Below are 24092 nucleotides of genomic sequence, written 5' to 3'. Positions count from 1 at the left end.
GTAACCCCCCCTTTTTTCCACAGGTCCCTCATACCTATTTTTAAAATCATCATACCTTTGATCTTGCTATTCTTATTAATTGACCATTGTTAGTTGCATCATGATGCAACTTGCTCTCTAATCCTACCCTTTCATGTCTCCCTGCATTGTTGTCGAACAATACATTTACCACTTTTATGGTCCAGTAACCCTTCCTTTCATTCTAAACATCCTTTGTCCTCGCCACTTCACTCCTATTGGTTCATAGCCACCAATATTGTTTCTGAAATAGAAACTTTGATTGGCTGTTATTTTCCCGCTTCTTTCTGGATCCTTTCCTTAATCCCTTTCCCCCTCTCTTTTTCTATAAATGGATATGTATTTGTTTGTACTTGTTTTATGCCTCTGAAGAAGGTCCGGATTGGATCGAAAGCTAAGGCCATCTACCCTATTCATTATATATATAAGTTGTTATACGTAAAGTGTGGGCCTTTGGACAATACTGTTTACCGAAAGTGTCCAATGGCTTTAAAATATTACTTGCTGAGGTGCTGTTTTTGAGAAAAAAGTAAACCAGTTTCAGGAAAATAGTTTTCTTCTCAGTGAGATGACAATTATTTTAGCATGTACAACAGATTTATAATACAATAGATTATAATAGATTTAAATACAATTCACAGTGAGTAGGGATTTATTTCATGGCCAAAAACTTGGATCTGGATCTACAAAAGGTATCAATACCCTTTAATAAACACTGAGGAAATAATAATTTTTTGTTGGTATAGATTCAGTAAATAGATGGTGGAGTTGTTCATTGCATAGAATCCTTTTGGTTTTAAGAATAAATTTACCATCTGTTATTTATGGAGTGTACTTTTCGATCAGGGACAAAGCAGGTTGAATGGTGGAATGACCTTATATTAATATAATACTGTGTCATCAATTTATTTAAGGTAATGTACTTTGTCAATAAATTAGTTTTTTGTGGCGCCAAGTCAAAAGTCTTCCATCTGTGCGTGCTGCGTACATAAGCCAGGTACCATGCCAAAACAACTACATGAACAACCTGGAAGGTTGCAGTTGTTAATGCTAAAATAATGATAGAACCTCGGTATTAAGGGATTGCAGGGGCGAAAAGGGGGGGAGCACTTTGAAAGGTCCAAATCTTGAGAAAAAAAGGAAGTATGCCTCCCACCTTGAACTGAGTACATTGCAATACCTTGTGTCTAAAATGATAGGTTTTGTGCTGTGTGTAGTCTATTATTGCAAATACGCTCGGAGTCCATGATTGATTTTATTTCCATTGTTGGACTGAGTTGTCGACCCATTGTTGTAGTCCTAATGTTGAAAGTGTAAGGTTGGCTTTTAATATAAAAGAATCGCACATGAAGAATGGCCTGAATTTCAACAGTTTCTCACGTGTTCAAAGCTGGCAAACACAATGTTGTGAACGATTGCTGCATAACAGTATAATCGGTTTGGCCTATCAGTAAAAGACAATGAGGGACTTCATAAAAAGCGTAGGTTGTCTTCCATTGTTTAGGAAGTTAATATGTAGCATGCATACACTTTGAAGACAATGAAATTATAATTACATGGTATGACTGCTGCCACCCAAGCTTCCTCAACCAAAAGTCTTGCATTCATGTGGCATAGTGGTTAGAGCACTTGCTTTTGAATGCAGAAGCTTGTGGGTTCGAATCCCACCAGAGTTGCTGTGGATTTCTCCCACAAGACTCAGGGTCTTTAACAGTGACGTGTTGTGGCCGAGTGGTTAAGAGCACTGGAATCAACCTCTGGTGTATCTGATGAGGGGTGTGTGGGTTTGATTCCCGGTCGTGGCACTTGTGCCCTATTTCAGGTCTGATGTAGAGGTACATGTAGTCAGTGCTTTAAAATAATCCAGCGATGATAAACCAAAAGAAATTGCTTGCAAATGTAAACTGTTTTCATGAACTGTTCCCTGCCCCCACTCTTTCGTTATCGGCTTGTAAAATAAGAATTGCTGCATTTGAATACAATGGATTGGGAAGAAATTGGCAGGCACAGAGATTGCTCCGTTCAAAAGAAAAACATATTGATAATTATTTTTTTGTCATCCTTCCCGTTGCAAATTGAAAGTAGTTAAATGAGTTGCGTGTCAAATTAACAGAGGGACGTTTCCGTCATTGTCTGGGCAGACGGATTGTTTACTTGTTACTCGAGTAATAAACGTCTGCTTTCAGTTTCTGCGTTAAAAGGGCCAAAAAACTATAGAGTTTTCTCGGAGAGTAAATAGCAGTCTCAACCATTCTGTGAAATCATGGCAGCTAGTGTGCTTACGTTTTCAAGAAATATGGGAATTTAGCCATTTTCCAATGATTGTCGGTCCTTGTCGACTGACAATCTTTAGATATTGGTTTTTCACTCATAGTACTGATTTTTCATTCTTTCGTACCAATTTCCCATTCTGGAGTGTGGGTTTCTCATTGTTGAGACCTGGTTTCTCACTTGTGATTACCGTTTTTTCCGCTCTTGAATAAGTATTGGTTTTTCATTCTTGAATTCTTGAGTGCTGGCTTCTCGTTCTTGAGTGCTGATTTCTTGAGTACTGGGTCTCCTGACGATGACTAGAGCAAGCTAAAGAGAAGTCCCCTCAATCCACTAAAGCTAAAGTAGTAGTCCCGGCCGATTTTCTACCTTCTGCCCAGGTAGTAGGACCGTTCTTTTCAGAACTGCTTTCTCGTTCTTGAGTATGTGTTTTTTTATTGTTGAGTATTGGTTTCTCGTTATTGAGTATCGGTTTCTTGTTCTTGAGTACTGATTTCTTCTTCTTGAGTGCTGCTGACTGGTTTCTCATCCTTTAGAACTCACTTTAGAGTTCACTGCTGTTACACACACGGAAAACTGGAGTTCTCTGTTGTTACACACACGGAAAACTGGAATAAAACTAGAAAGTTTGCCAAAGTTCAACCGTCTGGCAATTTGAAGGAACTCGACACTTGAAAAGTTTAGAGGCTTGGTGTTTGATGAGGCAACTTCCAGAGTAAATGTTTATTTTAGATGAATGATAAATTCTGGTCTAAGAGTCTTTCTTGACATCTGATGATTTTGAAACCAAAAGTGAAATGCATTTCACGCTTGTGTTGTGTTAGTCTTGTCCAAGGCTCTTTGCACAAGCACCGACCCGGTCTGAAATTGGACGATGAACTGCATAGATACATGTACTGGCTCGGTACATAACAGTACTTGATACCTTGTGGTTGAATATTTTTCTGAGGTTTTTGCAACTTCGTACAGAGAAGCCGAAACCAAAGCCGCTTCGGCTTCGTTGTATGAGGTTGAACAATCGCGAAAAACCATGCTTCGACCCCACGGTATCAAGTATTGTTATGTACCGTGCCAGTACATGTATCTATCTATGCAGTTCGTTGTGAATTCGAGGTGAATTCAGAGCGCGCCAGTGCTTTCGTATAGAGCCTTGGACAAGGCTAGTGTTGTGTGGGCTAGATCATCTGATATACTGTACCTGGCCAGTGTTATTCCTGATCTAACCGAATCCTTGTTTTACTGGGATGCTTACCTGGACGTCCCAAATTGTCCAGGAACTTAGGAAGAATCACAGACAATTCAAGGTGGAACTGGCCAGTGCTGCCAACTCTCCATGATTCTACAGAAAGTTTCCTGAAAATTAACCAATCTCTCCATGTTCTGATAATGGAAACTTTTTCCTGGTTGTGTTGAATATGATACATTGTATCTCCCTGATCGTTGTACAAATTCTCCCTAAGGCACAGCAAAAATAGGGTAACGGGCGTAAAATATAGTAGGTTGGTAGGGATTCCCCCCCCCCCCCCAGCAACGAAAATGATATGTTTTCTAATTGTTTAAGCCGGTAGTATGCACGATAAAAAAAAGTAAACAAGGCTACACACAACAAATAGTATATTTTTAAACTCTTGATGACATTTATTTTATTTTTATGTCTTTAATAGATTTTAATTAAAAGAAAAATATATATCCAGGGTCGGCCGTATTTTTAGGTGGGTTACGCCAACATACATTTTTTAAATTATCCCTAATTAGAAGATGCTGTTTACAAAGCATCATGATGCAGTAGTTTGAGACAAATTAATATAATTTCATATGAATCTTAACTCACTCTTTCTTTTCCTCTTTTCTTCTACAGTGCTGTGTGCAAAGAATATTTCAAAGAAAGACTTTTTCCGTAAGTATATATCTTCAAAACAAACTCTTTTTTTCAAGTACAGTTTCACATGCTTTAATAATGACTCTTGCATACGTGGTACATTTTTGTAGTGCGATCATTTTTCTTTTATGTCGCAGATATGGCAATTTTCATTCAGTATTCCATTTCGCCGAGCAAAATTCAGGACATTCTGGGATCATTAGTTGCAGATAAATGGCAATACATGTAACTGTCCGAAAACTTTGCATCAGTGTTAAAAATATTTTATCCTCGGGCACATTAATATTTATTTATTTCATTTATTTCATACAACATCCACAGAGCAAGCGCCAGAAACGGAGAGAAAATTGTTAATCGACAATACATTACTTTAAATACTTTAAATGAACAATAAAGTGTTATAATTATATTTTATTATTTTTGTTCAAACATGTATTTCATACATTAGGGTCTCTTTATTTTTGAACAAGTGATTTATGTGTAACAATATGAAAATATGCTATACAAAGCTCAAAGTATAAAACTTTCCCGTTAAAGTTATAAATGGTACAGCTCCAGTATACATTTTGTGTGCATAAAATTTTAGTCCAAATGACAGAATTCACTCTTGAATCTGCGTACAATCAGGTTTACACTTATTGTTACAGAGACACCAAGTTTCATACTGTACAAACAGTGACAAATATCAAGTTACTCTTTGCAGATCTTGTGTTCCACAAACTCGAGCACTTTCTTTCATCATTGACACAGCGATTGTTAATTGAAATTACATTTAGATTAACTGCTACATGTACATGTTTTCAAACTGTTAAGCACTTATAAAATGGACAACAAAATGTGTACCCATGATTGTGGCTGTGCACTGGTACATTTTTCTAGTGTAGAAAAACAAAAACAAAGGAGAAAATCAGGATGTGTAGGCCTACATATTTAAAAAAACATATTTGCAGCACTTTTTGTTTTGAACCCTGATTGCCATCAGAAATCAAGTGCCTTTTTACGTTCTGCTCATTTACCAAAGCAAAACGAAAACCTTGTAGTTGTTGTTGCATTTCAACATTCGGTTTATTCATCCCATTCTGAAACAAAAGGAACTAACTAATCACCAGTCATATTCCACCCTGTAAAACAATGGATTGACCAACATTGAAGTCCAAAATGGGATAAACAGTCGGGGCTAAAATCTGGTTGGAATTGCCAGTGGCCAGTCAACTAGCCCCTCCAGATAACTGCATAAACAGGCTGGAGCCACTGGCTGCAAGCTACTACACACTTGTCATTCCAGGTTTAAATCTCTTGATTTCCCTGTAGTATACTATGGTATAGTGCATGTAATGGGCAGCCAGAGTGGTGTGAAGTTGACCTCAGATTGACCTCTATTCAGGCCATCTGCTGAAAGAGGGTTAAACCTTGAACTGAACCTCAGAGGCAGAGAGTCCTTGGTGATGGGTCTGTGGCCAGACATAAACCCTGGGATGTGTCATTGAGCCTTGGCTTGTTAGTCGGCTGTGATTTCACAGTGTACTGAGCAATAAGTCAATGCAGACTGGTCATGCACATGTATGATAATTTTTGTTACCCTCTTTTTGGTTTTCTCCTTGCTTCTTTTTTTCCCTCTCATTCCCAAACTGTCGTCGTCATTGGTCATGGTGGGTACTTTCCTAACATGAGATTGTATCGTGTCGGTGGAAATTCAACTGGTTATCATGCATGAGGCAGTTCAAAAGCAATAAATGAATCATGAGTACCGGTGATAATAATGTCTGCAAGTCCAATGTTGGACGAATTATATATACTGTATAAACATACATTAGCATACATTACAATTTTATTACAATGGCGGCAGATAGTGGAGTTCTGAATGTAATATGAGACAATGACAACAAATTATTCAACGACTACTAACTCCACACTAAATGTAAATTCTGTAAACCGTCTCGTAAATTAATATCTCCAAGTTTTTCCAGACCTTTAAAAAAATACTACATCTCTACGGTTGTGTGTGTAAATTGTTTTATTGAAAAGTTTGAGAGAAAAAGGCTGGGAATTTTGGAAGAAAGGATGTGGTAAGGACAATTAAAAACAAAGAACGTCCATGTCAAAAATGAAAAATCTCTTGGAACAATGACATGGGTATTTTTTATTTTTTTTATTTTTTATTTTTTAAAATAAATTGCACACAAATTTGTGCCAGCTTTGGGTTCGATAGACATACAGAATATACATGCGTGCATGATAATCATGTCTCCTGACGATGACTAGAGCAAGCTAGTCGAAACGTTGAGACCAATTTCAGAATTGACTCCGCGGCAGTACAGTTAATTACGATCCTATAAGCTAAAGTAGTAGTCCAGTCTAATTTCTATACCATCCGCCCTGGTAATAGTTAAAAAGCAGGACAGTTCTTTTCAGAACTGAGAAGTCTCCCGAACCTCCGATTATCTACTCCACGGCAGTAGAATAAAGCAAGACAGTTCCCTAAGAACAACTCTACCTGGCAAGTAGATACACACATGGTGTTAACGCAAACCAAATATACATGATAATCATGTAGTATTTTGTTGAGCAAAAATATTATATCTCTTAAAAAGCGTGAGTTTGAAATTGTTAGAACACTGATCTCAATTTAAAAAGACCGGAGGTACAATGTAAAACAAGTATGGGCCGAGATGGAAGTTTTGTAGTACAGCATTTTCATGCGAGTAACAACATCTGAGCTGCTTTTATGTGTAATTTCCTTCAGATTCTGTTGCCATTGGTTAAAAAGGATAGAATACAAAAACTAGCATCACATTTATTGAATTATGTTTTATCAACAGGATAACCTCCCTTGTCAGACTGTGGGTTTGTTTTGCATTCAGCTTTGACGAGAAGAAAAATCAAATTATAAAATGTCTCAAAAACCAAGCCCTTCATCTTTCCTTCTCCTTCCTCTCTCCTCTACTCAGGATTACCGGATCCATTTGCCAAGATTGTCGTGGACGGCTCGGGCCAATGCCACTCCACAGATTTCTACAAGGGTACTCTAGACCCCAAGTGGAATCAACATTATGACTTGTAAGTACCCATACACCCCCCCCCTCTCCTTTAGAACTAAGGTTAACCTTTTATTCAATTTTCAAAATGGGGTAAATGTGTGGCACCAGTCAACACTTCACATGGTCTTTGTCGGTGTAACTTAAAATTTAAAGGCACTGGACACTATTGATAACTACTTAAAACAATTGTTAGCATGAAAACTTACTTGGTGAGCAACGAAGAGCAATTGATAGTTTAAAGCATTGTGAGAAACGGCTCCCTCTGAAGTAACATAGTTTTTGAGAAAGAGGTAATTTTTCACTCAAATAATAAAAGACCTTAGGCCTGTAAAGCCTTTTTAGGCATCTGAAAGCACACAAATTTGTGCAACAAGGGTGTTTTTTCTTTCATTAATCTCTTGTAACTTCATTGAGTCAAAATTTTCACAGTTTTTTTTGTTTTATACTTTGACATCGAAGGAGAATACTGGTCTTTGAGAATTACCAAAAGGTGTCCAGTGCCTTTAAGTCTACTCTAAACAGACTTGCTGTTGAAGGAAGGACGGGAAACAATAATGTAGGAAAGGATAGCCGGGTGAAATCAAATATGGCCATTTGAGAAAAGAAAACACCAGTGGTCGGCCATGCTTACCCAAGTTCATTGCGCGTGACCTGATTTTATATTTAGTTTTTAATATCGGGAATAATTGGTTTTGGCTGCTCTTTGTCTGAGTCCATCTGGACATAACCTTTTGTTTTTAGTTTTTAAAATTGATTTTTTTTTTAAAGTAATTGTTCCGATTTTATGAAGAGCTTGTAAGATCCATTGATTCCTTTGTCAATAGACTCATACAATAAGCATTAGTCCAATTTTGTATTGGTCCAAGAATTGGGTTGGAGTTGCTCGGCTGGAATCTACTTCTCGACAAAAAAAAAAAAGGGAAAAAACCCAACAATATTTAGCCTACTTTAAAGCTGGGCATTAATTTCTTGTAGGTTTCAATTTGTCAATATGGGTCAGTGCCAGTGGTTTAATGAATTAGGGATTTACATTTAATTAGGCTGTTAGAACTTGACCCAATCTTTTAGAGCTGCTTAAGCAGAAAATATTGCTTAACAAGTTTCTGCTGAGCAATAATTAGCTGCATACCAGTCATAGATGGTGATGTAAGAGATGGTGTTTTGACTGGTAACCTTATTCTAGTAAGTGCAATTTGGTTGTGCTTAGCTACTTGTTGTGCTTGGCCCTGGAAACATCTACATGTATGTGTATATTTTCTGGTGTAACACCTGTCTCGATTTTAATTGCGTTAAAATGAGACAATTGACTTGAGTTTTTCGATTCAGAGAACTTGGGGAATCCTGGGATAAAGGTTGACAAAACAAGAGCAAGCAGTTGCCTGTCAAATTAAGAACATCATTAAGCGGTACGTCTGTATCCTAACCAATTAATCGTGAGGGATTAAAAAAAAGAAAAAGTTTTAAACAAGCCAAAAAGGGAAAATTATTCCACGAATTGGTTAAACTGTTTCTCCCCCCATGCATCTTGAGATCATTAGAATTTGAGTGGGCAGATCGACTGACTCACCAGCAATGTTCAGTTACATGTATCATTATGTTTTCGGTGCCCTGTAGTAAACACATGTAATGCCGTGCTTTTTAAGCTGCAAAAAATAGGTATATTACACAGTATTTGTTAGGGTAAAAAGCACCATCATTTTTATAATAAAGTCCGTACTAAAACTTTTTTCCTGTGAAATGTTTCCTACTGAAATGAACTCATTTTTTAAGGGGGGAAAAAAACCCCCCAAAACTAACTGATTTTGGTTGTTACAATACAAAATTAAGAACAATGTCTTTACAATGTACAGTACATGCTGAAAATTTACACTGTTTTTTTGTTTTTTTATTTTCTCCTGACTCACACAATGGGTTAAGCCAAAGTTTGCACAGGTTTGCTATTTCATATACAATACACCTCTCTTAATATTTATGCATGAGGTACGTCAGAATGTTAACTCAAAACATGGCGAGTTAGTGGTGGTTGGTGTGCACACGTAGCCTCATTTTGGGTAAGAATTGTGACATCATGCATAAATATTAAGAGAGGCGTATGTAGTTGATAAAAAAAAACATGAACATTGTCTGCGAATATTTTTCCAGTGTTTTTAATCTTGTAAAATGTCGTTAAAAAGAAATTTCCCATAAAATCATATAAACAGCAAAGACTGCAATCAAGGCACGTAACACAAATTCAAACCTGACTTTCCCATACCCTATTTTGCCATAGCTTGAACTTTTACATTGTAGGGTCATTTTAAGATAACATGATACGTTGTCACCAATACAAATGCATTGTAGAAAAGAGCCAATAAAAGAGTCAATAAACGGTGCAAAATGTTGACTGATTTAATCAGTCTGGGGCATTGCTAAGATTTAACATTAAAACCTCCATCAGGTCATCATTGATAACCTTATCAAGCAGTCAGGATTCTCAACAGAAATGTTGATACTCGTAAAAGATGGTCACTTACAATGCTTAATACACAGTATACATGAGTATAAATGCAATCAAAAGTAGGTCGTCCCATGGAGGGAGGTTATTCAAATTACAACAGGGCGTCAAAAGAGACATCACGATTCTCCGCTGATTAAAATCAGAATCTCATAAGGATTTGCGAAGTAGGATGCCCACCTTTGCTGAAAAATTTAACGGCAGGGCGTCTGTGAAGATTTTTCATATCCTACACTCTAATGATAGATGCATGCAGGATGCTCAAATTCAAAACAAGGGTGTCAAAAAAGACACCTAGACTCCACTCTTGGTTAGCTGGTATGATTCTCATGATTTGAAGAAATGGGCCTGACCGACTGGCCTCCTTTTTTTTTTACTGTGGTTTGGTTGCATTGGTTTGAATGGGTGGCCGCTAGGCCTGGGCGGCTAGTGAAGTTCACTACTTGACTAGTCATGCCTCAATTAGTTGCGACTTTGACACTAGTCGCGACTAATTTTTAATTAATTCCCAAGATGCATCCGGCCTATTGTTTACTGCAGACGCAATATCGTCAAATTCACGATGAAAGGATTCAAGGACTGGTCACGATTTCTGATTGTGTTTTGTAAGTAAATTATGTTGTCGTGAATAGTCGTGAGCGACACAGTTGGTTCACCAAGCAGGCAGTCGTGATTATTTTTGTAGTAGTCGTGGCGGCACGATTAACCAAGTAGTTGAAAAACGATAGTCGCAACTCAACTAAGCAATCAATAGTTGCGACTACGACACTAGTCATGCTACATGTGGTAGCACTATAGTCGCCAGGCTTAGTGGCCATGTGCTGCTGAAACACCTGATGATACTCTTATTGATGACAAAGGAGGAGTCAAGTTTCTTTAAATGGAAAACTTACTAATACAATGTGCACAGACAAAATTTGACTACAGCTGGATTTGAACCTGCTTCCCCCAGGTTTAACATGCAGGCGATATTCCAACTGAGAGTGCATTCATCTACATGTAGCCCTAATATTGGCAGTCTCCATATTTTGTCAGTATCTTTGTTTGGGGGTGTCAGTCGGAAGCCATTTAACATGTACAGGTAAACTGGCCAATATTCAGGGATCACACCCAAGTTTACGGTCATGCTTGCCCTTACACGGATGTGTATTAAGCATTGTACTGGGTTCCTACTAAGTTTATGATATTTATGTTTTAATTTTCCCAAATAAAGTCCCATTTTAATCGCATTACGTGTATCTTCCTTTCCATTGAACAGATTTATAGGTAAAAACGACAGTATAACGATAAGTGTGTGGAACCATCGGAAGATCCACAAGAAACAAGGGGCCGGCTTTCTAGGCTGTATCAAGATTTTATCCCACGCCATCCAGAGACTAAAAGACACAGGCTGTAAGTATCTTTAAAATCCTTGTTTTCTTTCACCTTTTACTGTGTTGATTGGGGATGAATGTGCTGGTTCTGGCCGAGTGGTCAAGTGCACTGGATTCATGCTGTGGTGTTTCTGATCGGCAGAGTGTGGGTTCGAGTCCCAGTTATAAGGTGTGACATAAATTGGTCTCATAATTAAAAATGTAAAAAAAAAAATCATTTTGTCCGAGCAGAATGTTTTATGCAAAATTAATAAAATAGTACTTTTAGACCATGAATAATTTACTGCTAGAATTACTGCAAATACATATTTTTCTATACCCATCTCCCTAGATGGCCACAAAACGATTAAGGTTTCACACTAAATCTTCCTGAAAAAAACATTTTGCCAATACATTTCTGATTCAACTCAGTGTTACATTTATTTCCAGCCTCAACAGAACACAACTGAATGTAAACGTCAATATTTTGGAGTCACGATCCTAATAGGCCAAGGCTTGAGTGGAGTGCCTTTATAAGAGAAAACAAAAGAAATAATTGACTAGTTAATTGAAGCATGTGTTAGTTAATTAATTAAGACACGACAGAGATAGACATGGGGACAGTAGGATCTGACCAGAGATAAATTAAGACAAGTGACGGCCTAAAGCAAATGTAAAAACTTAAAACAACAAAAAACACAACGCCCTTGACCTTTTTGCTGAGCACACTTCGGTTGTGTTGTCTGGGGTACAAAAACATCAAAAATATCACAAAGTACATGTACATATAACAGTTTCAGTATTATAAACATTTATGTCCAAATTAGTCAAAACATTGATAAAAGCAAATTCACAGAGAGCCATCTGAAGCAAAACATCCTTTTTGTATTTTAAACTGAACCATTTTGTAACACCAATCAGATGCAAACAATTTTCATTGCACTTTACAGTAATAACATTTCACCTGTGTAGCGAAAAGGTTTAACATTCCTAGTTCGTTCTGCTAAATAATTTATTCAAGTGGAAAGCAAGAATCGTAGAAACACCCCCGTTCCCATTTCATTGAACAAGCGCTGTAGAACATGACTAATACAATCACAGGGATCGACAGCAGACAGGTTGTGGCTTAAAAATTAACCAGATAAGGCTGGTTTGACTAGACGCAAATCATTTTAGTTTGTGGGATTTTTTTTTTCTTTTCGGGAAGAGAAATCAGTAACCCATCGGCCACATTACCAATCTCCTCATCAAAAATGTAGGTGGGTCTTCACCAGGAAGATTACCGAGCTCGGCCACAAAGCTCACCTGTTTTGTTTTAGCTGGTGGAGGAACCCTCAAATTAAGTAATTTGTAGCTAGCCCAGATCTTATCAGTATACATGGCTTGATTGTTTATGTTGATGTTGAGGCTTTGCATGGAGGGGGGGGGGGGAGGCTATACCTTTGGTAATTATGCCAAAAGTTAATGAGCATAAAAACTTACTTGGAGTGCTGTTGATTTTTGCATTACATTTTGAGAATTGGTTCCCTTCTTAGGATCTTGATATTAAAGACACTGAATACATAAAAAAAAAATCCCAGAACAAAACCCAGAAATGCAGAGGAGTATTTGATCATCTCTGTGCCTCCAATCACTGTCAGTAAGACATCAGAAGGGGAGGGGCCGGGCAATCTCGGTCACGGCACTGGGTGTCATCTGTCAGCCTCAGTACTATTATTTCCAAATTTGGTGCCCAATTAATAACACTTAAAGTCTGCCAGTGTTTGATGGTTTTCCTCCATGCTGGTATGTAACAGGAGTGTGGGGCGTACACTTCAAGATTACCCAGCCACGGTCGACTGACTGACTCACTCTCTAAAGATTTTGATGGTTTATTCACAATATTTTCCAATCGACTGGGGCACCCCTCCTTTTCCAAAGTACTTGGATGTGTATCTTGTTCAATTGGGTAAAATTATGCCCAGACATAATTTCCCTGTAGCTTTCCAGAATGATTTTACACAAATGAAATACAATCATTAGGTCTAGTTAAACATCATTTATCTCAAAATTTTGATGGTTTATTCACAATTGTTTCAATCGAATAGGGTACCCCCCTCTCTTTTCCAAGCTCTTGGATGTGTATCTTGTTCAATTGGGCAAAATTATGCCCAGACGTAATTCTGCTCTAGGATGATTTTACACAAATGAAAATAATTTGTACCAGTTATATCATTTTGATCATGAACTGGATTTCATTTAAGCAGACGTGGGAATCTATCCTTGTCTTTAATCAAGTTAACTAGGGGGATAAAATGGCTTAATGAATGGACATTGAAGTCGGGGGGGGGGGGGGGGAGTTTAGGACTGGTTTACAGGTTGTGAAGATCATGGTGAAGCAGCACCAGGATTGATGTAATTGGTGACGGTTAGTGGTAGACTGTCAGGCAACTATGATTTAAAGCTGATGATGATGAGTGAGATACAGGGGGGAAAATGGCTGTATCCGAAGCATCGTTTCTTTTTTTCTCTTTCTGTTGTTGTTTTGTTTTTTGGTCCAGAGGGTGGTAGTTCATGAATCCATGAATGACAACTGAAGGCTGGGGTTACAAACAAATTTTTTTTTTTTTTGGGTGGGATCATACTATACCTGTTAGCATTTTAAACTGAGTCTTGTCACTTGTGGGGGGAGCCAAATTCTGGAAGGCAGGCAGGTTGTAAATCTTTAAAAAAAACTGCAGCACCTTCAGGTTCAGGGTCTGAATGTACCAAGGGGGGAGACCCACAACCCACTAAACTTGTTCTTTAGTAGGTCACATACCCATGGATGACAGACTGGTTGTGAATCTTAAACAAAATGCAACTCGGTTTAGGGTATTTGTGTACCAAGGGGAGACCATGATCTACTGTACAGTAAACTTGTTCTTTAGTAGGTCACACACTACTGGATTGCAGACAAAGTATGAGTCTTTTAAAATCCAACACCTACAGGGTCTTTGTATACCAAGGGGAAGACCAAAACCTAGTTAACTTAATATTTACTAGGTCATATGGCAGACAGGTTGTGAATCTTTTAAAAATTGCAACACCTGCACGTACATGTCGGAGGAGGTTCAAGATCTATGGAGGGGGGGGGGGGGGGGGAGGCCAAGACCCTCCTACATTGTTCTTTAGTTTGTCATTTACTCTTCATGTACCATGGACCAAGACCCAGTTAACTTCTTCTTAAGTATTGTAGAGGTCGCATACAATTTGTGTACGCTTGGATGGCAGACTGGTTAGGGTTCTTTCAAAACCCAACACCTAGCGTCTTCGTATACCAAGGGGAAGACCAAGACCTAGTAAACTTCTTCTTTAGAAGGTCACATGGCAGACAGGTTGTGAATCTTTAAAAAAAAATCTGATAAAATGCAACACCTACATGAAGGAGGTTCAGGGTATTTATACCAAAGGGGGGGGGGGGTACTGAAGCCTACTGCCCTCTTAGTTTAACCCACATGAACACGTGGACGGCAGAGAGGTTATAGAAGTGCATGCTATGGTACATGTATGTTCAGGGTAGCCTACGTTCGGGGAGCTTCAGGTTCCATGGGGGTGGGACCTGAAGACAGGGTTGTGTAGCTAGACCAATTTTAGTGGTGGGCAATAAATCTTTTATTTTATTTTAAAGTCTACCAAGGGTGAGCAGATCAACAAAATTATTCATGTTTATTTATGTGGCAAAATTTCCAAAATGTTTCTGTTATGGGGTCATGCAATAAGTTGAATGGCCTGTTGACACTGTTCTTTCTCTGTGACATTTTATTATTATTGTGTCTCAGATCAATGCACAGTGGCTGGACAATATTTTGAAATCTGTGCTGGGCGACACAATGTATTTTTCTCTTGAGTGCTGGGGAAAAATTGTGAGGTCCTTGGCAGGCCCGCCCAGCGCCCACCGTGGCCACATGTACAACAATGCCTGAGGCCCACTGCCCCATCTTTTATGAAGGTCATGTACGTGTCGATTGAAGAGGAGTTGTGAATCATCTACAGCTTAAGGGCACTGGAAACCTTTGGTAATTGTCAAAGATCGGTATTCTCACTTGGTGTATCTCAACATATGCATAAGATAAATTGTTTTGAAAATTTGTCATTGAAGTTGCAAGAGAATTATGAAAGAAAAAAACCTTGTTGCACAAATTTGTGTGCAACAGATGCCTAATAAAAGGCTTCAGGCCTGAAGTCTTTTATTATTACCTCTTGCTCAAAAAACTACATGTACTACAGAGGGAGCCAATTATCACAACTTTTATACTATCAACAGCTTTCCATTGCTCGTTACCAAGTAAGTTTTTATGCTAACAATTATTTTGAGTAATTTACCAATAGTGTCCAGTACCTTTATATGTAGAGGGATGAGGAAGTTCCATATACCAAGAAGGGTGACCAGGAATTCTTCACTCCCCCCCAACAGTTTTGCTTTGATGACTTGAAATACATAACCTCTGAAAAGAATCTTGCATGAACTATTCTTCAGGGTGGAGAGGGATTTGGATAATGTATGGCTTGGTTAATTATTTTCCGTTTTGGTACGTGTACTGGGTAGAGATATGGTCACCCACTTATACACCCACACACGTCATACATGTACGTTTTTTTTTTCTTCTTCTTGGAATTTATTTTGGAAAGACAATCGTCATAGCATGCACCAGCGGAAGAAAGTAGTTATTTGCAGTGTCAGTCAAGTTGTGGTTTAGCTTTAAATGATTGTGGTGAAATGTTGCATCTCAGCTAAGCATGAGGAAAACGTGCTTAGAAAAAGGAACAGGTTATCAGCTGTTATGATAATGTTGCAATGCAGCTAAGCATGAAGAAAACCTGCCAAGAAAAGGAGCAGGTTACAAACCATTAAGCGAATGTTGCATTTCAGCTAAGCATAAAGAAAACTGAAAAAGAGGCAGGTTACCAGCCATTATGCTAATATTCAATCTCAGCTAAGCGTGAAGAAAACTTGCCAAGTAAAGGAGCAGTTTACAAGCTAGTTGAATGTTGGGTCTCAGCTAAGCATGATGAAATCTTGCTTAGAAAAGGACTCCGATTACCAGCTATTTTTCTATAAGTATCGTATATCGGTTATAAAGAGGTTCCCTGAAAGTTTTAAACGTTCCGTTAGCCAGTATTATGCAAGCTTAGCTGCTTCAATCCAGACATTGAAATTCCCAGGTGGATGAGGGAACATAAACGGAATAAAACACATTTTAAATGACGTGTCTCTGGGAATTTACCATCTGGGGAGTTCCTCCTATTTGACTGGCTTTCATAACATTAGTCCAATTTCCTGAAGAAGTTATGGTGTAATGATCAGGTCTAGACGAGTGTGGTGTTCGTGGTTTTAAAGCCGCTAAATCCCTTTCTAATTCTGTCTACTTCATGGGCTGTTTCCTGGCAATGCTTCATTCGCAATCTAAAAAGTGATAATTTCCGTGTACAGTGTAGATAGTTAAACACCAGAAGTGTTCAAAGCTGGGGTCGTACCTTGGTAATGACCCAAAAATGCTTTGCTATTTTTTTTCTTAAAAAAAGACTACTACTGTACTTGATTTAAATATAGTTATGACAGGAAGCAACCTCCGAAATTATTTTCGTCTGAAGTGACCAGGACTCGAACGCACACCCTGATGGCTTAACCACCAGGAATTTGACGTTCTAAACCACTCGGCAATGGAACTCTATCAAAGTCATTAGCAACTTTACTGATGACATGTGAGCTAGACACTGATTCAAATCCTTCAATTTGAATGTTCCTCCACCAACTGAGCTTGCTTGTGGTCGAGCTCGGTGATCTCTCTGGTGAGGATGCACCAACATACGGATGAGGTTAATGTATCCAAGGCGAGCTATATAATAAGGAGACAACACCTTGGTTACCTTGCCCTTCAAAAAACAACCCATGAATCACCAGGCCAGGGCTCAATTTTGCAGAGCTGCTTAAGCGCAAAAAGTAGCTAAGCGTTATAACAAAATTATGCTTAGCAGAATAAGGTTACCAGCCAAACTATCATGTCACAAGTGCAATTTGAAGTGGTATCCTGCTCATTTCTGCTTAGCAAAAAAATTGTTCAGTAATAGTTTCTGCTTACGCAGCTCTATGAAATTGGGTCCTGGAGTTCAACAGAAAAACCTGAAACAATTTAGGATGGCTGCAATGAATGAGCATATTATACAGGTCAAATTATCAGCAGATTGCTGAAAAATCAAGGTCGAGTAAACTGTACTGTGCATACACACTGTTGACTGGGCGACCTTGTACGTGTATGTACATGTAACTGACAAGTGACTGTGGTATTATCATAACTGCATAGCTGATTCATAAATTCAACCCATACCTATGGACATGCATGTCTGGCTAGACCATTAAAGAGTAGAATACTTTTTACTGAGACTCGGGTGGGCTTACAATTTTCTCAATTTATTCCAGCTCTATTCTTTGCATTATTTTTTACTGGCACAAAACTCTGCTTTGCTACAGTATTTTTCCATGCTGTCTGATAACATTTTTGTTGTTGTTCACTTGTAGGTTCTATTTTTACTTACGATAAAGCTTAGGGGCAATATAAAGTAATGCCTAGTAAAAGTATTCATGCGTGACTCAATTTGTAAGAAAACAGTAGAACAGGAATTTTTGTAGTTTTTGTTTTCATTGATCGTGTTTTTCAACGAAAATCATATTGCACAATATTTACCTCTTTGTATCTCATTAAAGTACCTGTAACAAAAGTAAGGAAATAGTTATAGCTTGATGACGTCATCATGTGTCACGTGGTATTCTTTAAAGGTTGCACTTTTCATAGCTGTGTGTTTGCCAAACCAAAAGTTCGATTGAGGTGAAACTTTGAATTGTAAGTCAAGGACAACACCTACTTAAATTTGTAGATCATGGTTTTTTTTCTTCGTGTTTTTTCCCCCTCAATTTTTTCAATTTTTTTAAAATTAAAATTTTGCAAATTCAATCATTTATTACTTATCTTGAGAACAAAGCAAGGTGCAATACTTGTTTTGGTTTTACGCCAGGGCCCAATTTCATAGAGCTGCTAAGCACAAAAATTTGCTTAGCATGAAATTTCTTCCTTGATAAAAACAGGATTACCAACCAAATTTCCCTGTGATTTTGAGGATAAGCAAACAACAGCTGTATACAAGTAAACAGGCAATATGCAGCAAATGGAAATTTGTTAGTAATCCTGATTTTATCAAGTAAAGAAATTTCATGCTAAGCAAATTTGTGTGCTTAGCAGCTCTATGAAATTGGGCCCTGGCCCTAATTTTACTCCCGGAAGCCGAACACCTAGAGTTTGTCAAGACAAACTCTCAATGTCTAGTTATACTTGGTATCGTCAAGTACACGTGCATATGTGCACAAGCTCCTTGCTAACTCACGGTCTATGCTTACACAAATGGGACATGTTACCTCGGACTGGGTGATTTGGGCTTTACAAAGTGTTCGTTATGGAACGCGCATGGTTGGAAAGAAGTTTTAAAAGAAGAGTATAACAATCCACACAAATATGCCTTAAAAATGTGTGTTTTGTTTGTTTTGCTTGGTTTACAGTCCACCATTTTGTAGTACAAACGTTTTTACTCCACAAAATGCCGAACGGTGTTAGCTCACACGTAAAGGTTAATTTGTGTGGATCATTATATATATATATATATTTTTTAAATGTCTAAGTTGCTTATTGGTCCCTGTCGGGCCATGTTTCATCTGTATTATGAGTATGTGAAAATTTCTTCCTGCTTTTAACTGTAGTTTCTTTCTCTTTGTCTTATCTATTTCCAGACCAAAGACTGGACCTTTGTAAGCAGAATCCCGATGATAATGATAACATCAGGGGCCAAATTGTCATCAGTATTACGTCCAGAGACAGGGGGCTGAGCACAGGGAGCAGCACGGTCGTAGACTCCAGGAGTATTGCGCCTCCGTTACTCCCAACTGATCCCAACGAACTACCAGAAGGGTAAGGAATTTCCCCATCCAAGGGCCCAATGTCATAAAGCTGTTAAGCAGAAATACTGCTTAGTATTCTCACTTGGTGTATCTAAATATACGCATAAAAAAGAAAACTTTTGACTCAATTGGTCATCGACGTTGCAAGAGAATAATGAAAGAAAAAACACCCCTGATGCACAAATGTGTGTGCTTTTAGATGCCTTTCAGAAGGAGCCGTTTCTCACAATGTTTTATACTTTCAACAGCTCTCCGTTGCTCGTTACCAAGTGAGTTTTTATGCTAACAATTATTTCTCGTAATTACCAATAGTGTCCAGTGCCTTTAAGCAAAAAAAGATTTGGGTACCAGTTGCTATAGTATTGCTACTTGACTGATAACCTGGTTGTGTGAAGTAGGCATTTTCTGTGCTTAGCAAGTTTATTAAGCTTAAATACTTTATGAAATTGGGCCCAGATGTTCTGGCATCAAGTGTTAAAGCAGAACATCATTCTCAGCAAAAATTATCAAGGAACCCCTCACTATTAGAGAATTATTTTTTGAATGACTAATTTGAACCGTTTTTTTTTTCCTCAGATGGGAGGAGCGAATGTCGACATCTGGTAGAGTATACTTTGTGAATCACATAACAAGAGCTACACAATGGGAACGACCAACAAGGTGAGGCTGGACGTCTGCCATCGGATATAGTTTTAAAATGATCCACTAGTAATGTGAATGTCTATGTAAATGTGAATGATTTGGACGATTCGCATTGGGATTTTGTGTAAATTGGTGTGCTACTCATCAATGGGAACACCGAACATTGCGAGGGAAGACTTATTAGGTTTTGAAAGTTGGTTTGCATTGATTGTTGCTTCTTAAAATGTCCACAGATGTAATGGACCCAGTTACAAACGATAACATTGTTTAAGCATCATGTACTTGATCATGCCAGGCACACAAACTGTAAACACCAAACAATTTTCCTACACAGAAACAAGTTAGCAGCCAAAACAACAGTGAAATAAACAAGAACTCTGCGCTGACTTCACCTGAAAAAAAAAAAAAAACTTTGCAAGTTTTATCCCCTTGTTGACAAAGTGCTGGATGACCGACTTTAAAAGGAATGTAAAATTATTTTGTTTAAAAGCATGATTGGTTCCAAGTCGGCAAGTCGGCGCCAAATTGATGTACATGACTATGTACACAAGACCATTAAGTTTAAGGTTGCATCATTCACAAATGTTACGTTACATCATTTATGTAGCAGTCGTCACATGCTGCCTGACCGCACATTGCCACTAGAGGGTCATTACTAATAGGACATTATTGTATCCTAATATTACAGAGTAATAATTGTCATGACATTGCTGTAGTCACAGCGGGCCTATTCGTCATTCTACTATTAATCAAGATGTACCCATCTATCAATCTACTTGTATGGGATCCCTGTGAATATATACATATTTTTCCATACATGGGTGTTCTGTACCTTAAGAAAAAGAAGCTGTACAGGTAGACTGTTATGTATTGACAACGGCCGGAGGTGATGCTTGACACAAACTAATGCAAATTTTGGACATCCTTCAATGTCTTATATTTATGTAGTAAAGAGCTATGTCACACAGGGGCAATTTACAGACGATAAGTTCCAGGCAATCCCAAAGAAGGGAGAACATTCACATTTCATTTTGTCCCACTCGGGCGGAAAGGTGCTGATAGAAAAATTCGTCTTGCCAAACCGAAGTGTTTGCTTTCAGCGCAGTGCAGTTTATTGACTGCAAGAAATTGCCACGTGTGACAACGTCCCAACAGAAGATAATTATTGTTTCAATCCGGTGAAAAAAAGAAGAAGATAAAAGCTGTCTAAAATCCAGGATTTTGGCTTGATTCATTCTAAATCATTCCCTAAAGCTTCTCTCTGTTTGTCATTTCCATCCAAATCCACAGACCTGCCTCGGAAAGTGCCGGTACCAGCAGGGCGGGGCGAAACAATTCTCCAATATCAGGGTCGGAGAGCAATGGGCGTGGCCGGCCCGTCTCATTACTACGGAGGGGTGAACGGGGCGAGGAGACTTCGAGTAACTTAAGCAATTCTTCTAGTACTGGTAATCCTCTGTGTAGACGGCAGTCGTCGAGATTAAGGAACTATATGAACCGGTCCACGCTTCATCAATGTAGAGAACTCCCCGATGGATACGGTAAATCTTTGACGCTTTGTTTCTTCTTCTTTTTGTTGTATTGTAAATTTTGGTGTGATCCCTGGCAGTAAACGATTGTATGGCTTCTGACTGGCATCCCCGAATTGACTAATAGGCAGACTTTGACATCAAGCTAGATAGCTCAGTTGGTAGACAACCGGCACATTAATCCGGAGGTCGTTGGTTCAAATCCCCCTCTAATCATTTTGATCTTGGTTCAACCCCAAATCATCAAAAAAATTTACCCAGTGGTTTGTTATTTGTTTTGTTGTATAACACTTGTTGTCATTCATAAACACGTAAACAGTTAATCCATTCTGATTGGTCAAGAGGAGATTACGTGGCCATTTTTAAATGTGCACTGTAAACTTGATTAGCTGTGATTAAACATGACCTGACATGGTTGAGTCAAAAGAGGGCGCTATCAGATGATTGTGTGGAGTGCGCAAAGTTCAGGGCCCAATATAAGTTGGCAGGTTGATATGTGGGCATCAGTTGCAATAGTGTTAACTGTATGGACTTTTGGCTGGTTATTTGTTTGTGCTTAGTGATCTTTTTCTGTGCTGAGCAAGTTTTTGTGCTCACAGGCTGTATGAAATTTGGCTCTGGTTACTATCAAACGAATGGAAAAAATAACCAATAAGCAAGATTGGAGAACCTAGACTATGTGATTATCCGAGTTTCTTGTAAAAGCGCTGTGGTACCTCGTGTAAGAGCGCTATATGAATGTCTCTTATTATTATTATTATTATTATTATTATTATTATTATTATTATTATTATTCTCATTTCCCTTCTTTACTCTCAATGCTAAACACAGAGCAAAGAACGACAGCGCAAGGCCAGGTATACTTCCTACACTCGCAGACGGGCATCAGCACGTGGCATGACCCGCGGTTACCGCGAGACTTCACAGTGAACGAGGCCGACCTCGGCACGATGCCGCCCGGCTGGGAGATCAGACATACCTCGTCGGGACGGGTGTATTACGTAGACCATAACAGCAGAACGACACAGTTCACCGATCCTAGGCTAGACGCTACTATCATTAATCGGGCATTGAACAAGTGAGTAGCTGATCGAAATAATTAAGTATGATATTCTTCCCACTTACAGTAAGTCTCTTTTTCTAATTTTCTTTGCCATTGGAAAAATTGTGATTAAATAGCCTGAAATTTCTATGTGAGTCTTCGCAATGGGTACATGTACATGTAGGTCAGCCGTTGTACTTGCTAAAATATTCCTACTTTTTTCCAAGAACCAAATATCAAGCCTGGTTATGTTTGATATTAAATATTTTTTATCGGTTGCTGTTAAAAATTAATGTCCACAGTCGAGTCGTCTCCACAGTTGTATTTTATAGTGGTTCACAATTTACTGACGTTTATTTTAATCCTCTGTCCTTTTAGTTCCGTGGGTATTTTATGTGTCTGGTTGACCAAGTTAATTAGAATAAAATAATTATTAATTTTTCCTTTTTCCAAAATGATGTGAAAATCACTGATTTGAGTCATTAAAAGCAATCCCCTTGTGGCCACTAGTTATGTATTTTGATGATTAGTATTTTATTTGTTATGATAGACGCTAGACACATGTCCAGACGGTAACTCATTAATATAAATTAATAACAATGTATAGTTCTATCTACCATTCAGGTACTCAATGCACTTGAACGAACCAATCTTTTGGATACAGTTGAATGATTATGTTGTAGCACTTTTTAAGGGTAAACAAGGTGCTTTGGCGCATTCAGCAGCCTCTACCAGAACCCCAAGGTGAACCCATTATCGTAATGATAAGTGTGACTGGGTTCTCTTACGTGCATTAAGGCCGAGTTATAGTCGGTCGCGCGATCTTTGGGCGTCGGAAATCTTGACGCGAGATCATAAAAAGACACGGTTTTTAGGCCTCAGTCTTAGGATTGCGCGCAAGATTTCCGTTGCGCGACCATCGCGCGACCGACTATAAACCGGCCTTTACACAACACACAGAACCAACAGTTCTAAGTCCCATCCAAAGGACGAAGCAATATAGTCAAGTTTCTTGCTTAAGAACATAAGTTTCAAGACGGGACTTCAACCCACACACTGCTGATCAGATTCACCAGAGCTTGAGTCTAGTGAGCTTGACCGCTTGACCAAGACACGCGAATAGTTTGAGGAATGGTCAGTGGAATGAATTTGACCGGGACATGAACCCACACTCAGAACCAGTAAAGCTGTTACTCTTAACCGCTAACCCATGACTTTTTTTCGGAATGGGAAGTACACAAAAAGAAAATAAAGAAGAATAAAAACAGACAAACAAACAACAAAATCTAGGGATAGGAGATTTCTATATACATTTTTTATTGCCCGCCCATGACTTGCTTTTTGGATGGAAAGTACACAAGAAAAAATAAATATAGAAGAACAAAAACAAACAAAAATTGCAGGGAGTTGCGATTTCTATTTACATTTATAATATTTTTTTTTTGACAGACCTAATAATGGAAATCCTGAAACGGCGCAAGCACCAAAGTATACCCGGGACGTTGTACAGAAGTTAAAGGTACTCCATGCCGAGCTGTCATCTCTCCAACCCCAGACAGGCCACTGTAGATTAGAAGTATCCAGAGAAAATATATTTGAGGTAAGTTAGTGGGAACTTAGAGGAAAGGTACAGTAGGTGTCTTTTTCTTTTCAAAACAGTGCCATAAAAAAACTTTTAAAACAATGTACATAGGTTAACTGTGATTGGCTGTTCCCTCTTTTTTTTGCAATTAGAAAGCTGCATGTCTGAGGTGTGTTTTTGAAGGTTTATACTTATTATTTTAAAGGATTTGGGTACTTTTGGGTACACAAAACACAATGTCCACAGATTTACATTAAACTTACAGCGTTTGAAGATAGC

The 24092-nt window shown here is 38.4% G+C and overlaps 1 protein-coding gene across 1 annotated transcript in view; it reads left to right on the top strand.

The window, feature by feature from the left end:
• Positions 1–24092, top strand: part of LOC117292662 (E3 ubiquitin-protein ligase SMURF2-like) — a 55205-nt gene that overhangs the window by 17887 nt on the left and 13226 nt on the right. Inside the window, exons 2-9 of the mRNA XM_033774796.1 lie at positions 4148–4186; positions 7117–7225; positions 10959–11092; positions 18851–19028; positions 19595–19678; positions 20951–21201; positions 22021–22267; positions 23681–23831. Coding sequence (XP_033630687.1) covers positions 4148–4186; positions 7117–7225; positions 10959–11092; positions 18851–19028; positions 19595–19678; positions 20951–21201; positions 22021–22267; positions 23681–23831 — 1193 coding nt within the window. The remainder of the gene's footprint in view (positions 1–4147; positions 4187–7116; positions 7226–10958; positions 11093–18850; positions 19029–19594; positions 19679–20950; positions 21202–22020; positions 22268–23680; positions 23832–24092) is intronic.

The sequence above is a fragment of the Asterias rubens genome, chromosome 7 (assembly GCF_902459465.1).
Source record: "Asterias rubens chromosome 7, eAstRub1.3, whole genome shotgun sequence".
NCBI classification, from domain to species: Eukaryota; Metazoa; Echinodermata; class Asteroidea; order Forcipulatida; family Asteriidae; genus Asterias; species Asterias rubens.
The sequence above is the reverse complement of the archived record's forward strand: the minus strand, read 5'-3'. Positions and strand labels throughout refer to the sequence as shown.